Source organism: Salvelinus fontinalis, chromosome 13, assembly GCF_029448725.1.
Source record: "Salvelinus fontinalis isolate EN_2023a chromosome 13, ASM2944872v1, whole genome shotgun sequence".
NCBI classification, from domain to species: domain Eukaryota; kingdom Metazoa; phylum Chordata; class Actinopteri; order Salmoniformes; family Salmonidae; genus Salvelinus; species Salvelinus fontinalis.
Genome location: NC_074677.1, coordinates 39870050 through 39891470, shown reverse-complemented (window position 1 = coordinate 39891470; position 21421 = coordinate 39870050). Strand labels below are relative to the sequence as shown.

General features: G+C 44.4%; 2 protein-coding genes across 4 annotated transcripts in view; one reads left to right on the top strand and one right to left on the bottom strand.

Annotated features, from left to right (window-relative positions):
- LOC129868654 (serine/threonine-protein kinase 26-like) overlaps positions 1-9895 on the top strand; it is a 25450-nt gene extending 15555 nt beyond the window's left edge. The window contains exons 3-11 of one of the 3 annotated variants that reach the window (XM_055942823.1): positions 4724-4780; positions 4868-4976; positions 6698-6855; positions 7008-7193; positions 7322-7470; positions 7597-7693; positions 7830-7892; positions 7997-8124; positions 8494-9895. In XM_055942823.1, coding sequence (XP_055798798.1) covers positions 4724-4780; positions 4868-4976; positions 6698-6855; positions 7008-7193; positions 7322-7470; positions 7597-7693; positions 7830-7892; positions 7997-8124; positions 8494-8554 — 1008 coding nt within the window. In that variant the 3' untranslated portion in view covers positions 8555-9895. Of the gene's footprint in view, positions 1-4723; positions 4781-4867; positions 4977-6697; positions 6856-7007; positions 7194-7321; positions 7471-7596; positions 7694-7829; positions 7893-7996; positions 8129-8346 lie in introns of those variants that run through there. The other 2 variants (XM_055942824.1, XM_055942825.1) reach the window with 2 other exon arrangements.
- LOC129868653 (FERM domain-containing protein 7-like) lies at positions 9889-21421 on the bottom strand. The gene is made up of 13 exons (XM_055942822.1): positions 21167-21421; positions 20807-20976; positions 19996-20100; positions 18885-18927; positions 17043-17121; positions 16800-16897; positions 16549-16663; positions 16180-16327; positions 15838-15933; positions 15511-15674; positions 15345-15413; positions 15087-15162; positions 9889-11673 (listed from the first exon to the last, which is right to left on the bottom strand). Exons 2-13 carry the CDS (start codon positions 20945-20947, stop codon positions 10579-10581), a joined length of 2229 nt encoding a protein of 742 aa, XP_055798797.1. The 5' UTR covers positions 20948-20976; positions 21167-21421; the 3' UTR covers positions 9889-10578.

Here is a 21421-nt window from a genome sequence, read left to right as displayed (position 1 = left end):
AACTCCAGCTCTGTTTCCTCATCCCGATTCCTGCAACTTCCTGTTGGCCCACGGAACAAATGTGTCTGCAGCTGCCTTGACTTTTTCAAAATCTCTTGCCGTTCCTTTCAGCTGCTCCTCTGTAGACACAACCATACGATGCGCAGACAGAATGTCCATTCCACTTGTTTGAAGATATTTTGGGACTTGGTGAGGTGACCTGAAATATTCTGAGGAATATCTCAGCTGTAAGTATTGTTTCACACTTCAGCAGCCCCTCAATGTATCCGTGTGCCTTGACCCGTGCAGTAGTGTTGTTTTTCTGATCTTGTATGGTTGAAAGTGTGAGAAGGACATCAACATACAGACCCTCATCTGGATTTCCAAAGGCTCCGAAGACCTTCTTTAAGGCACTGTCTTTAGCCCACCAGCGTGTCTCTCCAATTGGAACAAGACGTCTGTGTCTCGGGTCCTTGCTCTCCTTCTCCCAAATGTTCATCCTCTGGTAGGATTCGCGGAAGAACACAGCTATGTTGTTAATGAGAGAAAAAAAGTGACCCACTTACCAAGACACTCTGTTGCGTCTGCCAAAACAAGGTTAAAAAATGTGTGCATAGCACCACACATGCACTTGATTGGTGGACTTTACAGAGTGCAGGGCAGAGAAGCCTTTATACTGGCCTTGCATACTAGTGGCTCCATCAGTGGAATTGCCAATGCACTTGCTGATGTCAAGCTTAGCTTCATGTTTTCCAGCACTTCACTCAGTACCTGGACAAAGTATTGTCCAGTGGATGCCTCACATTTCACCACAGCCACAAGCCTCTCATGGATGACGTTGGTCACACATCTGACTATGACAGAACATGGATCTTGTGTCGTAATGTTCTGCGTCGTGTCGATCTGGACTGAAGACATACCAGCTTCCTGGGTTTCACTTGCTACGGTTGCCTGCATTGTGTGTTGGATGGTGGTAATGACGTTAACGATGGTAGTCTTTGATAATAGAGTGATTACAGAGCCTCTGCCCCCTCTTGACCCAGACTCATGCAGTTTTTTGCTTTTTTCTATGCAGGCAGTGAGATGCTCTTTCATACACATACACTTTCCAAGCAGAATGATCATCTCTAAAAAGTTGCCATGTTCAATGCTGCTGTCATCTAACGTATAAGCTGTTTCAGACTGCATGGGTAGCTCAGACCCCTCTCGCCTATGACTTTAACAACGTCTATAATGCTCTCTAGCACTTGCCTTGTTCTGCACGCTTGCTCTCTATGAGCAGACATCTGACTGCCGATGAGCAGGCTCTCAATGTTACCTTTGGAGGACCTTAGAAAGTAGGCCTCAGCATGACCTCTATGCATAACGCTCTTCTCATGCTCTCCCACTCTCTGATGGATCTGCTTCCAGTCTGCCATTCCGTTCATGAAAGGGCTGCTCTCTGTGGGCTTTGCAAATGCCATACAAAGGAAGCAGAATAAAGCATGGTTCTCTTCGCTGTATGACAGCCACTTCCTGTTGGTCCCATTTTTACAAAAGATAACCTTCTGCTCCACAGACTTTTCACACTTTTGTTGGGGGTGGAAACTAAAAAACAACTAGGTCCCCTGACTTCAGCCTTCTAAAATAATCAAAAATTGGAGTGGCAGTGGTATCCTGGCTCAGGCTCAATCTACATCTGTCCACTGCAGATGCACTATCCTCAACCTGGATTAGTATAAATTAGTATAATATTATAACATTAAATGAAAAGTATAATGTTAGTATATTCATATTTTCATATAGTATACTATATACCACTAGTATAATATTCATTCCAGTTGGACAATACAGCAGTTTAAGAAATACACAACCAACATTTTATAATTTTTTGTAGGTTTTGTTCCGTCATTAAATCCTTGTGCAAGAGAAATGGTCTACGTTGGTGGTTAGTGTCCAATTTGTTAATGCTAAGTATTAACAATGAGTTCAACATTTCAAAAGTTTACTGTAGCACGTCAACCTTTTGTGTAATGTCCCGCCCCATCCAGGCTGTGATTGGTTGGTTCACGAAAAGTGACATTGACGAGAGCTTGTTTCAACAAAAGGCACCCGATATAGCTGAATAGCCAGCTTGCTAAACCCAAACATTGCTTATTTTATCCCTATTGTCTTCTGTCTTACCGCTTCAGCTGCAAAACCTTGACTAACAGTTGAACTGGTATCGCTGGGCTCAATGGTCTGCTCTCTCTCCTTTCTGCTGCCAGTGCCTTCGGGCTCATTAGGCTGAGATTGACTGGTAACGGCGCCAAATTAATAATTTATTTTAAAACATTTGGCTGCATCAGCCTCATGGGACTTCAACCTCTTCTCTCTCTGCTTTTCAGCACCACCTTTACGTTATTTCTCTCCTTTTTCTCCACTATTTATTCAAATGTCACCACTTAACAGAGATGGGAAAGGGGTGGGGCCCAGGTAAAGTTAGAATGGACTGGACCAAAAGTAATTGGCTAGGGGAGAGAGGCTGACAGATGTAATACCCAATCATAGTGGCAGAGGGCCGGCAGCACACTCGCCTGGGCCAGTCAGACATACAGCACTTGGTTATTTTTATTTAAGCGGGGGCTGGGGTTATTTATATTTTGCTTTGCTCAAGCCACAATTGTCAAGCGGCCCACCGGGAAAACTCCCGGTGCGCCAGATGGCCAGTCCGTTATTGTCTGCTGCAGAGGATAAGTTCATTAGAGTAAATAAGAATTTGTTCTTAACGGACTTTCCTAGTTAAATTTTTTAAAAGTAACACACATATCAGCATCAACTGTTCAGAGGAGACTGCGTGAATCAGGCCTTCATGGTCGAATTGCTCCAAAGAAACCACTACTGAAGGACACCAATAAGAAGAGACTTGCTTGAGCAAAGAAACACAAGAAGCATGGAGGAGGTGGTGAGGGGGTGCTTTGCTGGTGACACTCTGTGATTTTATTTAGAATTCAAGGCACCCTTAACGAGCATGGCTACCACAGCATTCTGCAGTGATACGCCATCCCATCTGGTTTGCGCTTAGTGGGACTATCATTTGTTTTTCAACAGGACAATGACCCAACACAGCTCCAGGCTGTGTAAGGGCTATTTGACCAAGGAGAGCCGCATCACCTACCTGAACCAAATTGAGATGGTTTGGGATGAGTTGGACCCACAGTACAGGAAAAGCTGCGAACAAGTGCTCAGCATATGTGGGAACTCCTTCAAGACTGTTGTAAAAGCATTCCAGGTGAAGCTGATTTAAGAGAATGCAAAGGGTGGCTACTTTGAAGAACCTAAAATAAATTTTGATTTAACACCTTTTTTGGTTACTACATGATCCCATGTGTTATTTCATAGTTTTGATGTCTTCATTATCAATTATTATTCTACAATGTATAAAAAAGTAAAAAAAAAAAAAAAAAAAAAAACTTGGATGAGTAGGTGTCCAAACTTTTGACCGATTTATTGTATTTATTGAATATTATGTGAACCCCAAAAATTCAAATGGCCAATTTGAGTGCAATCAATTAACTTCTCAGCGATCAAATGACGTTATGTAAAGCTTTGTTTCACAGTTGCGAGTGTAATCGGCTACAATTCAAAAGGTGTTGATTGTCTGTTCCATAAACGGTAACGACTCAATCCGTACCATTAGAAAGTTCAGTGTCGCTTAACAGAAGAACCCTCTTCTGATATGTTACAATACCTGTATTTCTAGAAGAGAGGCTGACGTAACCCACCCCTGATTTTGCCAGGGCCTTGAAATGTTTGCTGAGAGCAGTGTGGCGTGGTGAATGCCAGCTTTTCCACCTTTCACTCTGAGTATGCTCTTGTTCTGCAGCCCACCTTCTCCCTCGTGCCTCAATCTGGAGCATCGTGTGACTTTATATGCGTCAGTTAGGGAGTCTTATTGGATGATCTCCCAATATGTTTGTGAAGTGGACAAATCCCAAGACTCGCACATGTCGGCACTTGGCAGGGACTTTGTATCTGGGCTTGGGTTTAGGGCATTGGTGAGGTTGCCACAGACACAAGGTTATTTCTATTTGCACATAAAAGACATTCTGCATGGAAAACGTGTTCACGGCCATGTGTAGCTCCTGCATGAGGTTGAAATGAAAATCATCGGAGTGGCTGGGGATCTGACTTTTCTGGACCCCTCTTCCCGGGAAGCGAAAGGTCCTATACACAGTCTCTGCTTTACTCGTAGAGAACAGGCTACTCTGGTGAATGGCGCTCGTTTTAATAAAGTTAAATCAAAGATAAAAATGTCTGCAAGATCATATATAATGATAGTATTGTACATGAGAAGTGACTATAATAGTATAACGTTACTGTAAGACAAAACACCACCTCGTGTATTATGAGATTTTAGGATGATTGTGCGAATGGTGACATTTTTCTGAACAGCGCGCACCATTAGGCAAAATATGGGCATAAGCTAAAGATTTAAATGCGTATTCCCATGAAACCGATTTGAGATCAGATGGTCGGCAATGCAAATGCTGCGTGGACGTTTTCACCGGTAAAACAGTGCGAAATGTGAAGGGAGGATGACAACAGTAGCCTGGAGGTAAAGTAGGCTCAAGGTAAAGAAACACAGGTGCAGAACATGATACAAATCTTTCCCGGGGGGTGGGACAAGGGCGGAACTTGGGGGGGGGGGGGGTTTACCTACGGCGCCTCGGCCTAAAATCATGTCTAATGGTTCCCTCTTTTCTACCTCTCTTTCTCTGTACAGGGCAGTAAACTATGGATCATTATGGAGTACCTTGGTGGTGGCTCAGCTCTGGACCTGGTAAGAGTTACAATATGTCAGTCCCCCCCCCCCCAATGTCTGGTGGTGGGTTTGCGTATGTGTGCTCACTGTATGTCTTGTGTCTAGCTGCGAGCAGGGGCATTTGACGAGTTTCAGATTGCGACCATGCTGAAGGAGATCTTGAAGGGCCTGGACTACCTCCACTCCGAGAGGAAGATTCACAGGGACATCAAAGGTGTGTGTGTGGAATATCTTCCGTAGAGACGAGCTGCGGTATTAGGGTTAATACACTGCTCAAAAAATTAAAGGGAACACTAAAATAACACATCCTGGATCTGAATGAATGAAACATTCTTATTAAATACTTTTTTCTTTACATAGTTGAATGTGCTGACTACAAAATCACACAAAAATGATCAATGGGAATCAAATTTATCAACCCATGGAGGTCTGGATTTGGAGTCACACTCAAAATTAAAGTGGAAAACCACACTACAGGCTGATCCAACTTTGATGTAATGTCCTTAAAACAAGTCAAAATGAGGCTCAGTAGTGTGTGTGGCCTCCACGTGCCTGTATGACCTCCCTACAACGCCTGGGCATGCTCCTGATGAGGTGGCGGATGGTCTCCTGAGGGATCTCCTCCCAGACCTGGACTAAAGCATCCGCCAACTCCTGGACAGTCTGTGGTGCAACGTGGCGTTGGTGGATGGAGCGAGACATGTTGTCCCAGATGTGCTCAATTGGATTCAGGTCTGGGGAACGGGCGGGCCAGTCCATAGCATCAAGGCCTTCCTCTTGCAGGAACTGCTGACACACTCCAGCTACATGAGGTCTAGCATTGTCTTGCATTAGAAAGAACCCAGGGCCAAACGCACCAGCATATGGTCTCACAAGGGGTCTGAGGATCTCATCTCGGTACCTATTGGCAGTCAGGCTACCTCTGGCGAGCACATGGAGGGCTGTGCGGCCCCACAAAGAAATGCCACCCCACACCATGACTGACCCAAACTGGTCATGCTGGATGATGTTGCTGGCAGCAGAATGTTCTCCACGGCGTCTCCAGACTCTGTCACGTGCTCATATGCTCAGTGTGAACCTGCTTTCATCTGTGAAGAGCACAGGGCGCCAGTGGCGAATTTGCCAATCTTGGTGTTCTCTGGCAAATGCCAAACGTCCTGCACGGTGTTGGGCTGTAAGCACAACCCCCCACCTGTGGACGTCGGGCCCTCATACCACCCTCATGGAGTCTGTTTCTGACCGTTTGAGCAGACACATGCACATTTGTGGCCTGCTGGAGGTCATTTTGCAGGGCTCTGGCAGTGCTCCTCCTAATCCTCCTTGCACAAAGGCGGAGGTAGCGTTCCTGCTGCTGGGTTGTTGCCCTCCTACGGCCTCCTCCACGTCTCCTGATGTACTGGCCTGACTCCTGGTAGCGCCTCCATACTCTGGACACTACACTGACAGACACAGCGAACCTTCTTGCCACAGCTCGCATTGATGTGCCATCCTGGATGAGCTGCACTACCTGAGCCACTTGTGTGGGTTGTAGCCTCCGTCTCATGCTACCACTAGAATGAAAGCACCGCCAGCATACAAGTGACCAAAACATCAGCCAGGAAGCATAGGAACTGAGAAGTGGTCTGTGGTCACCACCTGCAGAACCACTCCTTTATTGGGGGTGTCTTGCTAATTGCCTATAATTTCCACCTTTTGTCTATTCCATTTGCACAACAGCATGTGAAATTTATTGTCAATCAGTGTTGCTTCCTAAGTGGACAGTTTGATTTCACAGAAGTGTGATTGACTTGGAGTTACATTGTGTTGTTTAAGTGTTCCCTTTTTATTTTTTTGAGCAGTGTATATCCGGTAGTCTAGCTCTTGTACCAGTAGTGTGTGATGTATTGATTTCACTCATTGCTGTTGACATTATCATGGTTGTGTGTGGTTTGGCAGCGGCCAACGTGCTCCTGTCCGAGTGTGGCGAAGTGAAGCTGGCAGACTTTGGCGTGGCGGGCCAGCTGACAGACACCCAGATCAAACGGGAGACGTTCGTGGGCACGCCCTTCTGGATGGCCCCTGAGGTCATCCAACAGTCTGCCTACGACTCCAAGGTTACCAGCTTTCTGTTCTCTTCTGTGTTTAGTGGAGGGCACTTGGAATTGAAGGCGTGTCCTCTTTTCATGACATAAACATGCTGTCAAATCCGGCAAACTTACTTTCACTGAATTCCAGGCCCCTCTCTAACACACTCGCCCTCCTCCAGGCTGATATTTGGTCTCTGGGCATCACTGCCATCGAGCTGGCCAAGGGTGAGCCTCCCAACTCAGACATGCACCCCATGCGGGTCCTCTTCCTCATACCAAAGAACACCCCACCCACCCTCAGTGGAGACTTCTCCAAGACCTTCAAAGAGTTTATAGACTCCTGCCTCAACAAAGACCCTTCATTTGTAAGTACAATGCCTGAGCACTTTGTCTTTTATTTCTCATGGTTCCATGACTTGACTATCTTGCATTATTTAGGGGTTGTCCATGGTTAGCCTGCCTTTTAATTGTGGGCCAATATTCCCCTTTATAGAGGCCAACAGCTAAGGAGCTTCTGAAGCACAAGTTCATAGTGAAGAATGCCAAGAAGACGTCCTACCTCACTGAGCTGATAGACCGGTTGAAACGCTGGAAGGCCGAGGGACACAGTGACGGAGACTCCAGCTCTGAAGACTCTGACTCGTGAGTAGTGAAGGCTCTTAACATTGTACCCTTGCCTAAGAGTTGATAAAGATTTGATCTGAGACCCTGTCTGAACTACAGTAACATTAAACCTGTGGATAATCCTATCTGTTGTGTGTCTCCCAGGGAGTCCAGCAACAAGGAGAATGACTCCTCCCAGCCAGGCTGGTCCTTTACTACTGTTCGCAAGAAGAAAGACCCGAATAATGTGTCCAATGGAATGGTGAGTTGGCCTGAGTCGAGGACAAGGAAGTTAATGTAATTACAATGTTAGTTGTGTGATTAGTGGGCTAATGCAAACAATTCGGGAGAGTATCATGGGTCTATAATGTTCTCCTCTGCTTTCCATTTGATGACAGGACCAAGACCTCCTGAAGAAGTCTGCCAGCTTGACCACACTGATCGCCCCGGTATTCACCGAGGTAGAGACTCCACTACATCGACGCTCTTTTAGAACAGTTGTAAAGATGAGTTGAGTAATCTATATTGTTTTGCCTTTCTGTCTCTCCATTTCCACCGCTCCTAGCTGCAGCGCAGGGATGGACAGACGAAGGGAGGGATCGAGGAGCTGGAGAAAAACCTCCACATGGCTGAGGACATCTGCCCTGGAGTCACAGACAAGATGGTCAACCGGATCATCGACAAGTTCCAGAGGTGAGTTAGGGGACAGCAGGGGAGGGGGGGGGGGGGGGGGGGGAGGACTATCGTTAGTGACGTAGACTAGACTATTGGCTGGATGGTTCTTCTGGAGATTTACAATTTGGAGATTACATGTTACAATTTGGAGATTACATGTTACAATTTGGAGATTACATGTTACAATTTGGAGCAGGTGGCCTTCAACTGTGTTTTTCTTTCTGTGGACTTTTCCATCAGATTTTCTGTGAGTTAGTGGCATGTGGAGGGCAGGTTTAGACGCTTGATGAGGACCACGCCTCCAGAGTGCATCATCAGCCTCTGCCTTTTCCCCCATCATCCCCCCATTCCTTTTCCCACCATCCTCCATGCCTCTCCTCTGATCAGCCCCACCAGGACCATTGGATGCAGGGAAAGAGGGAGGACTCCTGCTGTGCACACTCACTGATCTTATAACCAAAAATGTAGTTTTTTTTATGTATATTTGTTGAAATATGTTTCTGCTATTTTATTTAACCCCTTTTTAAAAGTAGGCTCAAGCTGGTGCCCAAAGCAGAGCGTGTTAATGTTATATTAGTCAATAGTATTTTAGTTTTGTAATATTTTAAGTCTTTAAAAAAAAAAAAAATCTAAGGACGTAACATCAATCTTCTGCTGAGCATAAGACGTCTACTTAAGTCAGAGTTTCGTTTTCAATTTTGAGTTCATTTTTTTTACTGCTACTAAAAATGTTTAAGTAGCTATATTGTAGATGTTCAGTGTACTGCACTTGTTTCCGATGTCTAGCTTACCATCTTCATGTCACTTGTAGCATTTAGAAACCTGCTGTTTGGAAAACTGCATATCTTGTCAAACCACAGGAGTTCAATACCTCTGCTGAGAGCAGTCCGCGGGTGGGGGAAAGGCTCAGACCAGTGGATGTCCATAAATGGAAACTTCTGTTCGGTGACAATTGGAAAAGGGGGTCACTTGTTTGGGCATTAGGAAAGACTGTATAGGAAATGGGAAGACTTTGCTGCGCAAAAGCTGTATCACGCTCTCTCATTCCAAAAGATACAAATCATATCTATCTGATGGGATCTTAGCTCTATAAGGGCAATCCTATTGGAGGTCTACTTCTGAAGGAAATATGCACTGCACACACTTTGATGGCGGTGCAGCTTTTTCTAAATATGCTTGCTAGTTATTTCCCTACTTCGACTAGATCTCAAGGGAGACGGGGTACTTTTCTGTCTTCAAGACACTATGCTCTCCCTCGACCAAAAATACGTGACACGTGCTCAAGTGAAATGGCAATGTCGGTATTGTAATGTTTGAAACATTGGTCTGAGTCCTTGGACTCTACGGGGAGTCGCGTCCTTTTGAACAAATCCCAAATAAAGATTTTATCAGCCAAGCTCAGACATATACAAAAAGGGTGCCATCTTTGGTGTGGTGGTGACAGAGCCCGTTTTGGAAGGGAGGAAGTATGCCAACTTAACATCCAATGGTGCCTAAAACTTAATTGTAGTGATGTGGTCATGTATCATCGAATGCATTAAATAGTAATAATACGTTTGTGAAGGCAATAATGCATTTGATCATTGCATATTTTTGTATTTTCCTCATCAATTACATGCAGATGGAAAACAAGATTTTTTTTTTATATTTCTGTATCTGAACTTTATAAAAGAAACTGTTGACTTAGCTTTACAGGAAGCTGTCAAATGTATATATTGGATAGTCTTTGCTTCAATCGTTGCAAAATTCATTTTGGTTTGGTCTTGAAAATAAATATTTAAATTATGAATTCCTGTGTCTTTTTTATTGAATGTGTTAGTATTCCATAAATACATTTAAATGCATCAGTATCGTGGACAAGTCTACAGTATCCCCATTTTGTTTCTGTAGACGGTCCACTTTTCCTGTTATGTGCAGCTATGTAGTTCATAAAGTCCTTATTCTTTCCACAATCCTTGCAGTCTTTGGAACCAATGTCTATGTGCAGAAACCACATTTTCAAAAGACTTGTTTCAATAACAGTTGGAGTTCCTTAGACTGTTGACAGTGAGGTGAGACCAGTACAGTAGCCTATAGGGTCCATCAAAATCCAGCTCTCAAATATTAAGACAGGGAAATTGTCTTATCTGAGTACTCATCTCATGCAAGTAATTACATTTGTTAATGTAAAGTCTATTCCCAAAATTGTTTTAATTATCTGACGGTTTCTTCAAGGCATACTTATGAAGTCGGGTCCATCAGTTTAGTGTGTCTCTCATGCCTTCATCTTCAAATATGACCAGTGACCGGAACCATCAGGGCCTGTGGGAATGACTCAAGACTGGGGTTATGGTCACAAAAACCCTTTTTAGACATTTATTGGGTCAGGAGGACTTCCCATTGTGACCACAGGCCCACCAAAGAGAATATGCTGTGATTGGCTAGGGATAGCAAGGGGGTTGTCCCAGTACGAATACTAATGCTCTGATTGGCTCATGACCGCTTTGTTGCTGCACTGCCTTCAGGGTCACTTAAGTTAAAGGAGTCTTCCTCCCCCTCGTCCAGCTGCAGACTACCAGATGAAATGCGCATTCGAGCCAGGGGGCCAGAGCGCACCAGTTTCCCAAGCCCTGGGCAGTAGTATGGGAACATGACGTCTGAGTCACTGAGGCTGATCTCTCCACTCCCTGTCCTGCTCCCGGCCCCTAGCACGCACACAGAGGCGGCCCGTTCAGGCATGGGGGACAAGTTAAGAGGGAGGTGTGTTGGGCGTGCAGGCGAGTGTCGGCGTGATAGGTGAGGGTAGTGACCTAGAGGGCGGAACTCTGCTGCTGGGGCAGAGGGCCGGAGGACCTTCATATCAGACTGGCTCCAGGAGCGCTTGGGCAGGCCTGCCTGGTAGCTGGAGTCATCACTGAAGTGGCCTGCCGTCTCCTCTCTGCCAAATTCCCTCCGACCAGCCCCACAACCAGCCAGAGTGGCTGCATACAGCCCCGGAGCAATGGCCAAGCCTGGAGGCACGTTGTAGCGATGACGCTGGCGCCGCAGACAGGGAGACAATGAGGAGGGGTTGGAGAAACTGGAGGAGCGGATGAAGTCGTCCAGGAGGGTGGCCTGGGGAGCGGGCCTGGGGCCGTAGTGGGACAGAGGCAGTGGGGCTGGAGCGTGGTCCAAGGAGAAAGAAGAGCTGCCAGACATGTAGGCCTGAGCAGAGAGGGGCAGGATGGGGTGCAGTTCCAGGCAGGGGTAGGGGTAAAGGTGGGAGTGAGGGCTGGGGTAGAGCAGGACCAGCTGCTGTGTATTGGCCAGCAGTCGGCCCCTCTGAGGCCCCTCAGCCACACTGCTGCTGCGGTTGAAGCTCTGGGTGGCCCTCTCACTGTGGCACCGCAGCCCCTGTAGCGCTGTGGGCCCTGGCTCAGCCCCAGAGAAGGAAGAGGAGCGGGACTGGCCGAAGGCAGAAGTGTGTGCAGAGTGGGACGGGGGGCCCTCCAGATCCATAGTGGTGAACAGCACCTCCACAGCAGACTGACTGCGCTTCCCACCCGGGGCACAGTCGGCACGGGGGAACCCACAGGTCTGCTCATACACCTGGAACACACACACCCTGATATCACTGACAGCAGGTGTGTAACTTTCACCATTGTACATGACCCCCCCACCCCCCACATTGTATTTATCACACTGTGATACAAAACGCGGCACGGGTGTGCTTTAGGACCATGCAGACGCCTTAGAGCGTTGGGTAGGCTGTTTTCCAGCACGGAGAGATGAACAGCTGCTTTCTGTTGCGCTTTTTCTGAGTTTTTAAGCAAGCAGAGCAGAAACTGTCTACTCCTTAGTTGATTGATCTAGCTGGCAAGGTAACCGCTGTTTGAAAACAATTTTTACTCCCAGTGCTGAGCCAGTAGTGTAACTGACATGTTATGTTAGCTAATGTAATACCCTCTCGACTGAAGTGAATGAACTACTAGCAGCTAGTTAGCTTTCTAGTAGCTAGTACTACCACAGCCAGTTCAGCTTTAGCTAGCCTCTAGCTATCTGTCAGGTAGCAGTATTTAACAGCGGTTGTGTGTATGGAAATGTTTTGTAGCCTTTGTTTGGTCCCATTTCAACAGAAGTCCGTTTGATGTTGTACCATTAGCTAGAGCTATCCAAAAGTTAGCTAGCTTGGTAGCTCACTAACTTCAGCTATTATTTTTGCCTCAGTCACACTACACCTGAATCAAACAATGAAACCAGCTGCCAACCAATTGAAGACTATTCTGATGTTTTTTCAGAGCAATGTGAGTTTTTATTAGTCACTATAGCAAATGTAACTTTATTGATCTGTCAGTGGTCCTCGCTAATTCCTTACTTTTTACACTGACACGGTATAAACAGCTCTACAGGCATCATTGTCTTGGTGCACAACACTATGCTCATGTCTGAGCAGAAACAGATGGTGACAGGTGTCCCTGCAGTTTACGTGAATTCTGAGGTATAGTGAATAGATACAAAGTTGCATCTTGAATTGATATGTAGATCTACAGTAGCTACAGGGCAGCATCTTAAGGTTACAGTCTGGGATCTGGGAATAATGGTCATTTCAATTATTGAACCGTTGATTCTATTCTTGGTTAATATAATGTATAAATGTACACCAAGATAATTCTTTGTGCAGGATCAGATGGTGACAAGGGGTCTCATCAGGGTCAGGCAGCCAGGGAAGACCAGTCTGTGACAGTGCAGAGGTGAAATTTGCAGATGCAACACTTTATTCTCTCGGTGCAGCAAACACTGGACAAGCCAGAAGCGTCAAAGATTGAAACTATTTTAAGGCAGTCTGACAAACCTTTAAAGTTGATATCCAAACTGTATCAGGGGTTGATAGAGGCTTTTCCAGATGACACAAAACATGTCAAACAAAAAATGTGAGGAAGACCTGGGAGACGCTATTGATGAATGGATACAGATGTTAGAATGCCCAATCATGTATAATCTCAGACATAAATTACTGCAGTTTTTTTGACCATCCAGTGAATCTGAATATCATGCACTCAGAAATGTAATTATTCTGCTGGAGGTCTAAAACACAAAAGGGGACATATTTACAGTCTTGTGAAGGCAGACTGAATTCTGGCAAAGAGTAATCACAGCATGTCTACAGATTATCACTGTTTTGGTCTCCTTATAAATGTTGATACTGGGGTCTGTTGTCAGAAGAAAATGTGTAATCTAGAATTTATAGTGGCTAAGAAATGCAAACGCCATTAATTGGAAGGTTGGTTATCCTCCCACAATGGATGGAAGAAATGCCAAGTTATGTATCACTAGATTTGATTTAATACAAGATTAAGGGTATAATGTGCAACTTTCATAAGGTCTGGATGCCTTAGACTCCTTTTGTTGTACAGTATTCCGTATATATTGAAAACATGGCCACGTCAGGGGAGATACATATTTAGGCAATCCCAAGGTGCTGGGCTGCTCAGTCCTGGCCCTGGGGGTCTGCCGTACTGTTGGTTGCCACTCTGGCCTTGGCCTAACACACCTAAAACCAGCATTGTGCTTGAGACCACCTAAAGCGAGACCGATTCAAGACCAAGACCAGAGCAGAAGTCAAGACCAAGACCGGAGAGGGAGTGAGACCAAGTCAAGTCTGAGACCGGGAGGGGGACAAGGGTTCCGAGACCAGAAAAATGGGAGTCCAATTCAAGACCATAATTGTAGTGAAGAGGCGACCCTGGGATGCTGGCCTTCTAGGCAGAGTTCCTCTGTGCAGTGTCTGTTATTTTGTACATCTTAATCTTTTCTTTTTATTGGCCAGTCTGAGATATGGCTTTTTCTTTGCAACTCTGCCTAGAAGGCCAGCATCCTCGAGTCACCTCTTCACTGTTGACGTTGAGACTGGTGTTTTGCGGGTACTATTTAATGAAGCTACCCAGTTGAGGACTTGTGAAGCATCTTTCTCAAACTAGACACTAATGTACTTGTCCTCTTGCTCAGTTGTGCTCCGGGGCCTCCCACTCCTCTTTCTATTCTGGTTAGGGCCAGTTTGCGCTGTTCTGTGAAGGGAGTAGTACACAGCGTTGTACAGGATCTTCAGTTTCTTGGCAATTTCTCACATGGAATAGCCTTCATTTCTCAGAACAAGAATAGACTGACGAGTTTCAGAAGAAAGTTATTAGTTTCTGACCATTTTGAGCCTGTAATCGAATCCACAAATGCTGATGCTCCAGATACTCAACTAGTCTACAGAAGGCCAGTTTTATTGCTTCTTTAATCAGAACAACAGTTGTCAGTGTAACAGTACAACTTTAAACCGTCCCCTCGCCCCAACACGGGCGCAAACCAGGGACCCTCTGCACACATCAACAACTGACTCCCACGAAGCGTCATTACCCATCGCTCCACAAAAGCCGCGGCCCTTGCAGAGCAAGGGGCAACACTACTTCTAGGTTTCAAGTGATGTAACTGATTGAAACGCTATTAGCGCGTACCCGCTAACTAGCTAGCCATTTCACATCCGTTACATCAGCTGTGCTAACATAATTGCAAAAGGTTTTCTAATGATCAATCAGCAAGAACAGGAGTCCATTTGCACCTTGAGACACAGGAATACATTTAGAACACAGACTGGCACCGAGCCGGAGGTTTGAAACGCATACAGGAGGAACTGAACTGTGTGACACCGGTTTATGTCATCTCAAAAGAGCATGCCTAAGGATATGTGGTCATACTACAACCTTACCTCACATTACAAACTTCCGTTGTCAAAACAAACTGACAAAAAAAAAGAAAATGCAGAAGTGAGTCGTTGGAATTGACTCACCGGAAACCTCCTATTGCACTTGTGCATCAACAAGTTTGGTTTAGAGCACATGCAATTATGCTAATTGTTTATCAATCAAATCACAATTTATTTCAAGTGTATTTCACCTCGTCTCAACACCCTTTAAATTCTGTTTATAAAAATAATAAATGAAATAACAAAGAAATCAATATAACAGAAGGCACTGTACCTGTTTGGAGACATCAGTGAGGAGGTCAGGAGAGGACCTGCACTGCCTGTTGTCATAGTGGGCCTTGTAGAACTTCCTGGAACGTAGAGGTTTAGAAAGACAAGGGTTTATTGCTTTGCTTAACCATACACAAGCAATGCAAACCTTTCTTCCTGGACTTAAAAACATCTTCAATGAAGATTCTCCATTAAGATTGCTTTTCAGTCCAGAACTAGGCTTAATCTGTGTTCGGGAAACCTCCCCAATAAGTTTTGTAACCTTTCAAAAGGCAGGTTCTTCCTCCCCCCTCTCCTGACGCAGTCCAACAGTTGTTTCTGGGTCCTACCACTAGAGAGAGGGGTAGCACAGTGTTATCAAACTGAGTAAACGGTAAAGGCTTTTGACAAATGAATAAATTCCCCCTTTACGTATCTAGTGGTCTGACCTGTATCTGAAGCAGGAGCCTTTACTGTAGAGGAAGGACTTGTGTCGGGACTTGGGCTCCTCAGAGAGACGGAAAAAGGCATGGTACTCTACACACGTCTTCCAGAAGGCCTTACAAACATCTCGGCTGGCCATGGCTAGCTCTACCGTGTCCTTACGAGAGGGCTGACCAAACACACACACACACACACACAGATGTAATAGAGGTAATTTCTATGGAAATAAAGCAGCATGTTGTTTGAATAACCAACCAACAAACACCTGGTAACTAATGAAATCCTATTTGACCACTCAGTCACACTTAACGTCTCAAACTAAAAAAACTCACCACAATCTTAGCATGGAGTTTTATCAAAAAATGCTTTCTTTTAAAACTCAGTTTGCGGATTGAGGCCCAGCTGAAAGTGTTTATCTTGGTGTTGCCCTGGGAGAAGAGAGAAACATAGTTCAAGAGTACAAACAGTCCAAATGTAAACCTCTGTAATAAATACTTCTCTCTCTGTTTACTTCTTGGCATATCTGTTTCCAGCGTCTGTCTCTCTAAAAGAGACATAGTCCACACTGTACAATCCACTGTAATAGCATGCAATAACATAGTATATTATACATGGCCTGCGTACAACTCCTGTACATCTCATTAAGAGGTCTTTGTGACGAGCCCAGCCATTACCTGGAAGACCAACACTCCAGAGTGTGTGATGGCCAGGTTGATCTTGGTGCCCTCTCCATCACTGGCAGCCTGTGGGCGGATCCCGTACATGTCCAGCTTCCGAGCCACCTCTAGCAGCTGGCTGTCTGCCTCCCCTGGTGTCTGGCCCCTGGAACACACGCAGCACCAGCAACAGCCTACATTCACCTAACCACCAAACCCTCTGTCACCTCAACACGATGCGACAGTCACCACCAGAAGGCCAGAACCATCACACCTGGCATGCCTGAGTCACTAACTACTTCAGTGAGCAGTATAGGCCCTATTCTGCCCCCTCCCAGCTACCAGAGAGCCTCTAGCCTCTGACCCTTGAGCCCGGGAGGTATCTACCTGTGCCTCTTGTGGAAGCGCAGGATCTTCTTGTGGAGGCACTCCTGGTTGGGTACGTACTTCTTGCTCTCTAGATGTTGCAAGTCAAGTTCCTCCTCGTAGTCACCTAGCTCTGCTACAAGTGTAAGGAAACAGTGGAGACATCACCACAAACACAAGCCAGCATTATGATAAAACTGTACTTCAATTGTAATCATGATCATATTATGTGGCTTCACTCTTCAACGACAAACCCCAGGGGATCTACTTACACTGCAGTAAATGTGAGACGAGGAGAGCAGCGCTGTTATCATTGCACGTAAGACTCCCATTGGACAAATCCTGTTTAATCTGCAATGCAAACAGGTACCTGCAAGAGGGAACTTGAATAAGCATCATGTCTCTCTGTACCAAATAAGTTCCCTTAGTCAAGAGGTCCAAACCATTTGTATAGCTGGTGCAAATGTCAATTGGCACAACCTTTTTCAACAGAAGAACAAGAGAGAGTGACCTACCTGGTCAGTTCTTTCTGCAGCTGCCCTGGGTCTGGGGGGAAGAACTTCACTATGAAGCGGAATGTTGGATCACTGGTGTCTGTAGGAGAGAGGAACAATATCCTTGATGCTCATTCCCCATTGTCTTAGTACGACAGATAGCATGATTCAGTCCACATAGCAGAATTCACAAGCCTTTGCATGAACTACAGTTGAAGTCGGAAGTTTACATACACTTAGGTTGGAGTCATTAAAACTCGTTTTTCAACCACTCCACAAATTTCTTGTTAACAAACTATAGTTTTGGCAAGTCGGTTAGGACATCTACTTTGTGCATGACACAAGTAATTTTTCCAACAATTGTTTACAGACAGATTATTTCACTTATAATTCACTGTATCACAATTCCAGTGGGTCAGAAGTCTACATACAATAAGTTGACTGTGCCTTTAAACAGTTCGGAAAATTCCAGAAATTGATGTCATGGCTTTAGAAGCTTCTGATAGGCTAATTGACATCATTTGAATCAATTGGAGGTGTACCTGTGGATGTATTTCAAGACCTACCTTCAATCTCGGTGCCTCTTTGCTTGACATCATGGGAAAATCAAAAGAAATCAGCCAAGACCTCAGAAAAGAAATTGTAGACCTCCACAAGTCTGGATCATCCTTGGGAGCAATTTCCAAACGCCTGAAGGTACCACGTTCATCTGTACAAACAATAGTACGCAAGTATAAACACCATGGGACCACGCAGCCGTCATACCGCTCAGGAAAGAGACGCGTTCTGTCTCCTAGAGATGAACGTACGTTGGTGCGAGAAGTGCAAATCAATCCCAGAACAACATCAAAGGACCTTGTGAAGATGCTGGAGGAAACAGGTACAAAAGTATCTATATCCACAGTAAAACGAGTCCTATATCGACCTAACCTGAAAGGTCGCTCAGCAAGAAAGAAGCCACTGCTCCAAAACCGCCATAAAAAAGCCAGACTACGGTTTGCAACTGCACATAGGGACAAAGAGTGTACTTTTTGGAGAAATGTCCTCTGGTCTGATGAAACAAAAATAAAACTGTTTGGCCATGATGACCAGACCATCGTTATGTTTGGAGGAAAAAGGGAGAGGATTGCAATGCGAAGAACACCATCACAACTGTGAAGCACGGGGGTGGCAGCATCATGTTGTGGGGGTGCTTTGCTGCACGAGGGACTGGTTCACTTCACAAAATAGATGGCATCATGAGGAGGACAATTATGTGGATATATTGAAGCAACATCTCAAGACAGTCAGGAAGATAAAGCTTGGTCGCAAATGGCTCTTCCAAATGGGCAATGACCCCAAGCATACTTCCAAAGTTGTGGCAAAGGGGCTTAAGGACAACAAAGTCAAGGTATTGGAGTGGCCATCACAAAGCCCTGACCTCAATCATATAAAACTTGTGGGCAGAACTGAAAAAGCGTGTGCGAGCAAGGAGGCCTACAAACCTGACTCAGTTACACCAGCTCTGTCAGGAGGAATGGGCCATAATTCACCCAACTTATTGTGGGAAACTTGTGGAAGGCTACCCGACACGTTTGACCCAAGTTAAACAATTTAAAGGTAATGCTACCAAATACTAATTGAGTGTATGTAAACCTCTGACCCACTGGGAATGTGATGAAAAAAACAAAAGCTGAACTAAATCATTCTCTCAACTATTATTCTGACATTTCACATTCTTAAAGTGGTGATCCTAACCATCCTAAAAAAGGGAATTTTTACTTGGATTGAATGTCAGGAATTGTCACAAAAGGAGTTTAAATGTATTTGGCTAAGGGGTATGTAAACTTCCAACTTCCGACTTCAATTGTACCTGCAACTTACTTTTTACTTGCTTGGCCAGGGGCTTTAGCAGTTCCAACCACATCTGGGATTAGAAATACAGATCAGATTAGCATCCAAAGCTTGGAGTGACATAATTTAGTGTACCTTCTTTGTTCACACTTTATTTGGATATTCCATCTATAGATGCTCGACAGATAGTTTGTTGATATTATGACCATCTGTTGATAAGCAACTGCTTGCTAGCGTTAGCGCAGTGACTGAAATAGACTTTCATGGTAGACTTTCATGGATATCTACTAGCATGTTAGTTAGCTAGTTAGCATTGGCTTGCAAAACGACCTAAAACTTCCTTCATATTGGACAGAGAGACAAAAGAATGTTATCCCCAAGTTCATCTGACTCTGGGGAAGTACATCAAGGGCCTCATTGCCAAAATCCTGAAGTATCCCTTTAAGTTTAGGGTTAGGATAAGGTTAGGGCCAGTGGTGGAAAAAGTACTCAATTGTCATGCTTGAGTAAAAGTTAAGATATGTTCATAGAAAATGACTCAAGTAAAAGTCACCCAGTAAAATACTACTTGAGAGAAGTCTAAAAGTATTTGGTTTTAAATATACTTAAGTATCAAAAGAAAATGGAATTGCTAAAATGTACTTAAGTATCAAAAAGTAAAAGTATAAACCATTTCAAATTCCTTATATTAAGCAAGCCATTTACATTTTTTTTTTGACGGACAGCCAGAGGCACACTCCAACACTCAGACATATTTACAAACGAAGCATTTGTGTCAAAAAAAAATTTCCTGTCAAAATGTAACTAGTACTTTTGGGTGCCAGGGAAAATGTATGGAGTAAAAAGTACATTTTTTTCTTTAGGAATGTAGTGAAGTAAAAGTTGGCAAAAATATAAATAGTAAAGTAAAGATACCTCAAAAAACAAGTTAATATGTAGTACTTTAAAGTATTTTTTACTTAGGTACTTTACACCACTGGTTAGGGCTAGGGTTAGTATAGTTAGTTGAAATGTTAGTGATAGTCTGTAGAGCATCTACAGATGGAGTATCCAAATAATGTGTTACTCACTCTTCTTTTCATCCCTTAGTCAAAGCTACATTTGAGTTACAGTACAGTATGTGCTCTACTGAATGACTTACATAACTGCCACACTGGTGACGGAATTCAAGGCCAAAATACTCTTTTTCCAACAGCTTCAGGTGCCCACATACTTTGTTGTAGAAATCATTTCCAAGGATCCTTTGCTGTAAACAGTAAATAAAGTTATACTTTGAAGTGTTTATTTGGCATTTCCTTCACAAAAATAACAACGTAGAGTAATTCAGCTTACACGGATCACAATCAGATCTTAATCATGATGTATTTCCCCAACTAAGCTGTGTGAAGATGAGGAGTTTCGACATGACCTGACCATGCATTTCACTGCAGAATAAAGAAAGAGTCAAATGACGAGAGGTAGGGCTGGAACAAATGAAGGCGCTTTATGTTCAATATCCAAAGGGGATGAAGAAATCGGGCCACCTTAGACACTTTAAAACCCTGCTAACTCACAGCTGCCCTGCAGTCATTCGCATCCGTCTGTACTGAGCCACTCAGCAACCTCTTCTTTTATTCACCTATTGTCCCTTCACTCATGACATAGATGCACAAAATGCCCCATGGCTTGGATGGAAAAATACTGCATGCGGTCCACAGGGATAATGGGGTTTTAAAAGGAAGTGAAATGCATTGCCAACAGAGTACAATTGGAAGAAGAATCAATTTATTTAACTGCAGTAATAAAAATGATAACATCGGAATATACTTCTGTTTACACTAAGCAGAGGTATTTCCGTTTACAAACACACAAGGCAGTGACTGTCTTTTGGCCTGTGTGTAAATTGATGAATACTACAAGTACTTCTGGTCACAAGTTGACTGGAATATAGTTACGAAAAATACACTTCTCACCTCAACCTCAAATATGCTCTCACTGTCATCCAAGAAGATGACCCGCAGTTTGAATGTGCCCTCTCTTTGTTTCTTGCGAACAACGACAGCTCTCAACTCTCGAGTTCGGTTCGGCTCGTGTCCACCTTGGCTCTCGGTCATCCTCACCCACTCGTCACGAGCAAAACACACTGACACAAAACAGCATTACTGATGAAATTTTGTCAGGCCTGTTTTACAAACACTTTCTCAAGGAGTAGAGATGCTCGTTTTTTTGTGTTCTGTCAAAATATGACGGAATAACCGAAATGTAAGTTTGATGGAATCATGGAAACTATTTGGACTCCACTAAAAGGTATTTCAACAAAATGTTTTACATACCCTTTTCTCTTCTGTGGGTTTCATCATCCCCTCAATGATCCATCCTCACCAAATTCCAAGCAAAATCGCTCAAAACCCACCATGAAGAGGGGAACCATCCTCTATCCTCTCCTCACTAACATCTCCAGGCACAGCTCCAAATAGATGGCTGCACTTTGGAAAAGGTCGCGCACGCATTAAATGTGTGTGTGTGTGTGTGAGAGAGAGAGATTACTGCAGCGATGCAAGGTCAGGTGGTCAATGGTAGCATCATCA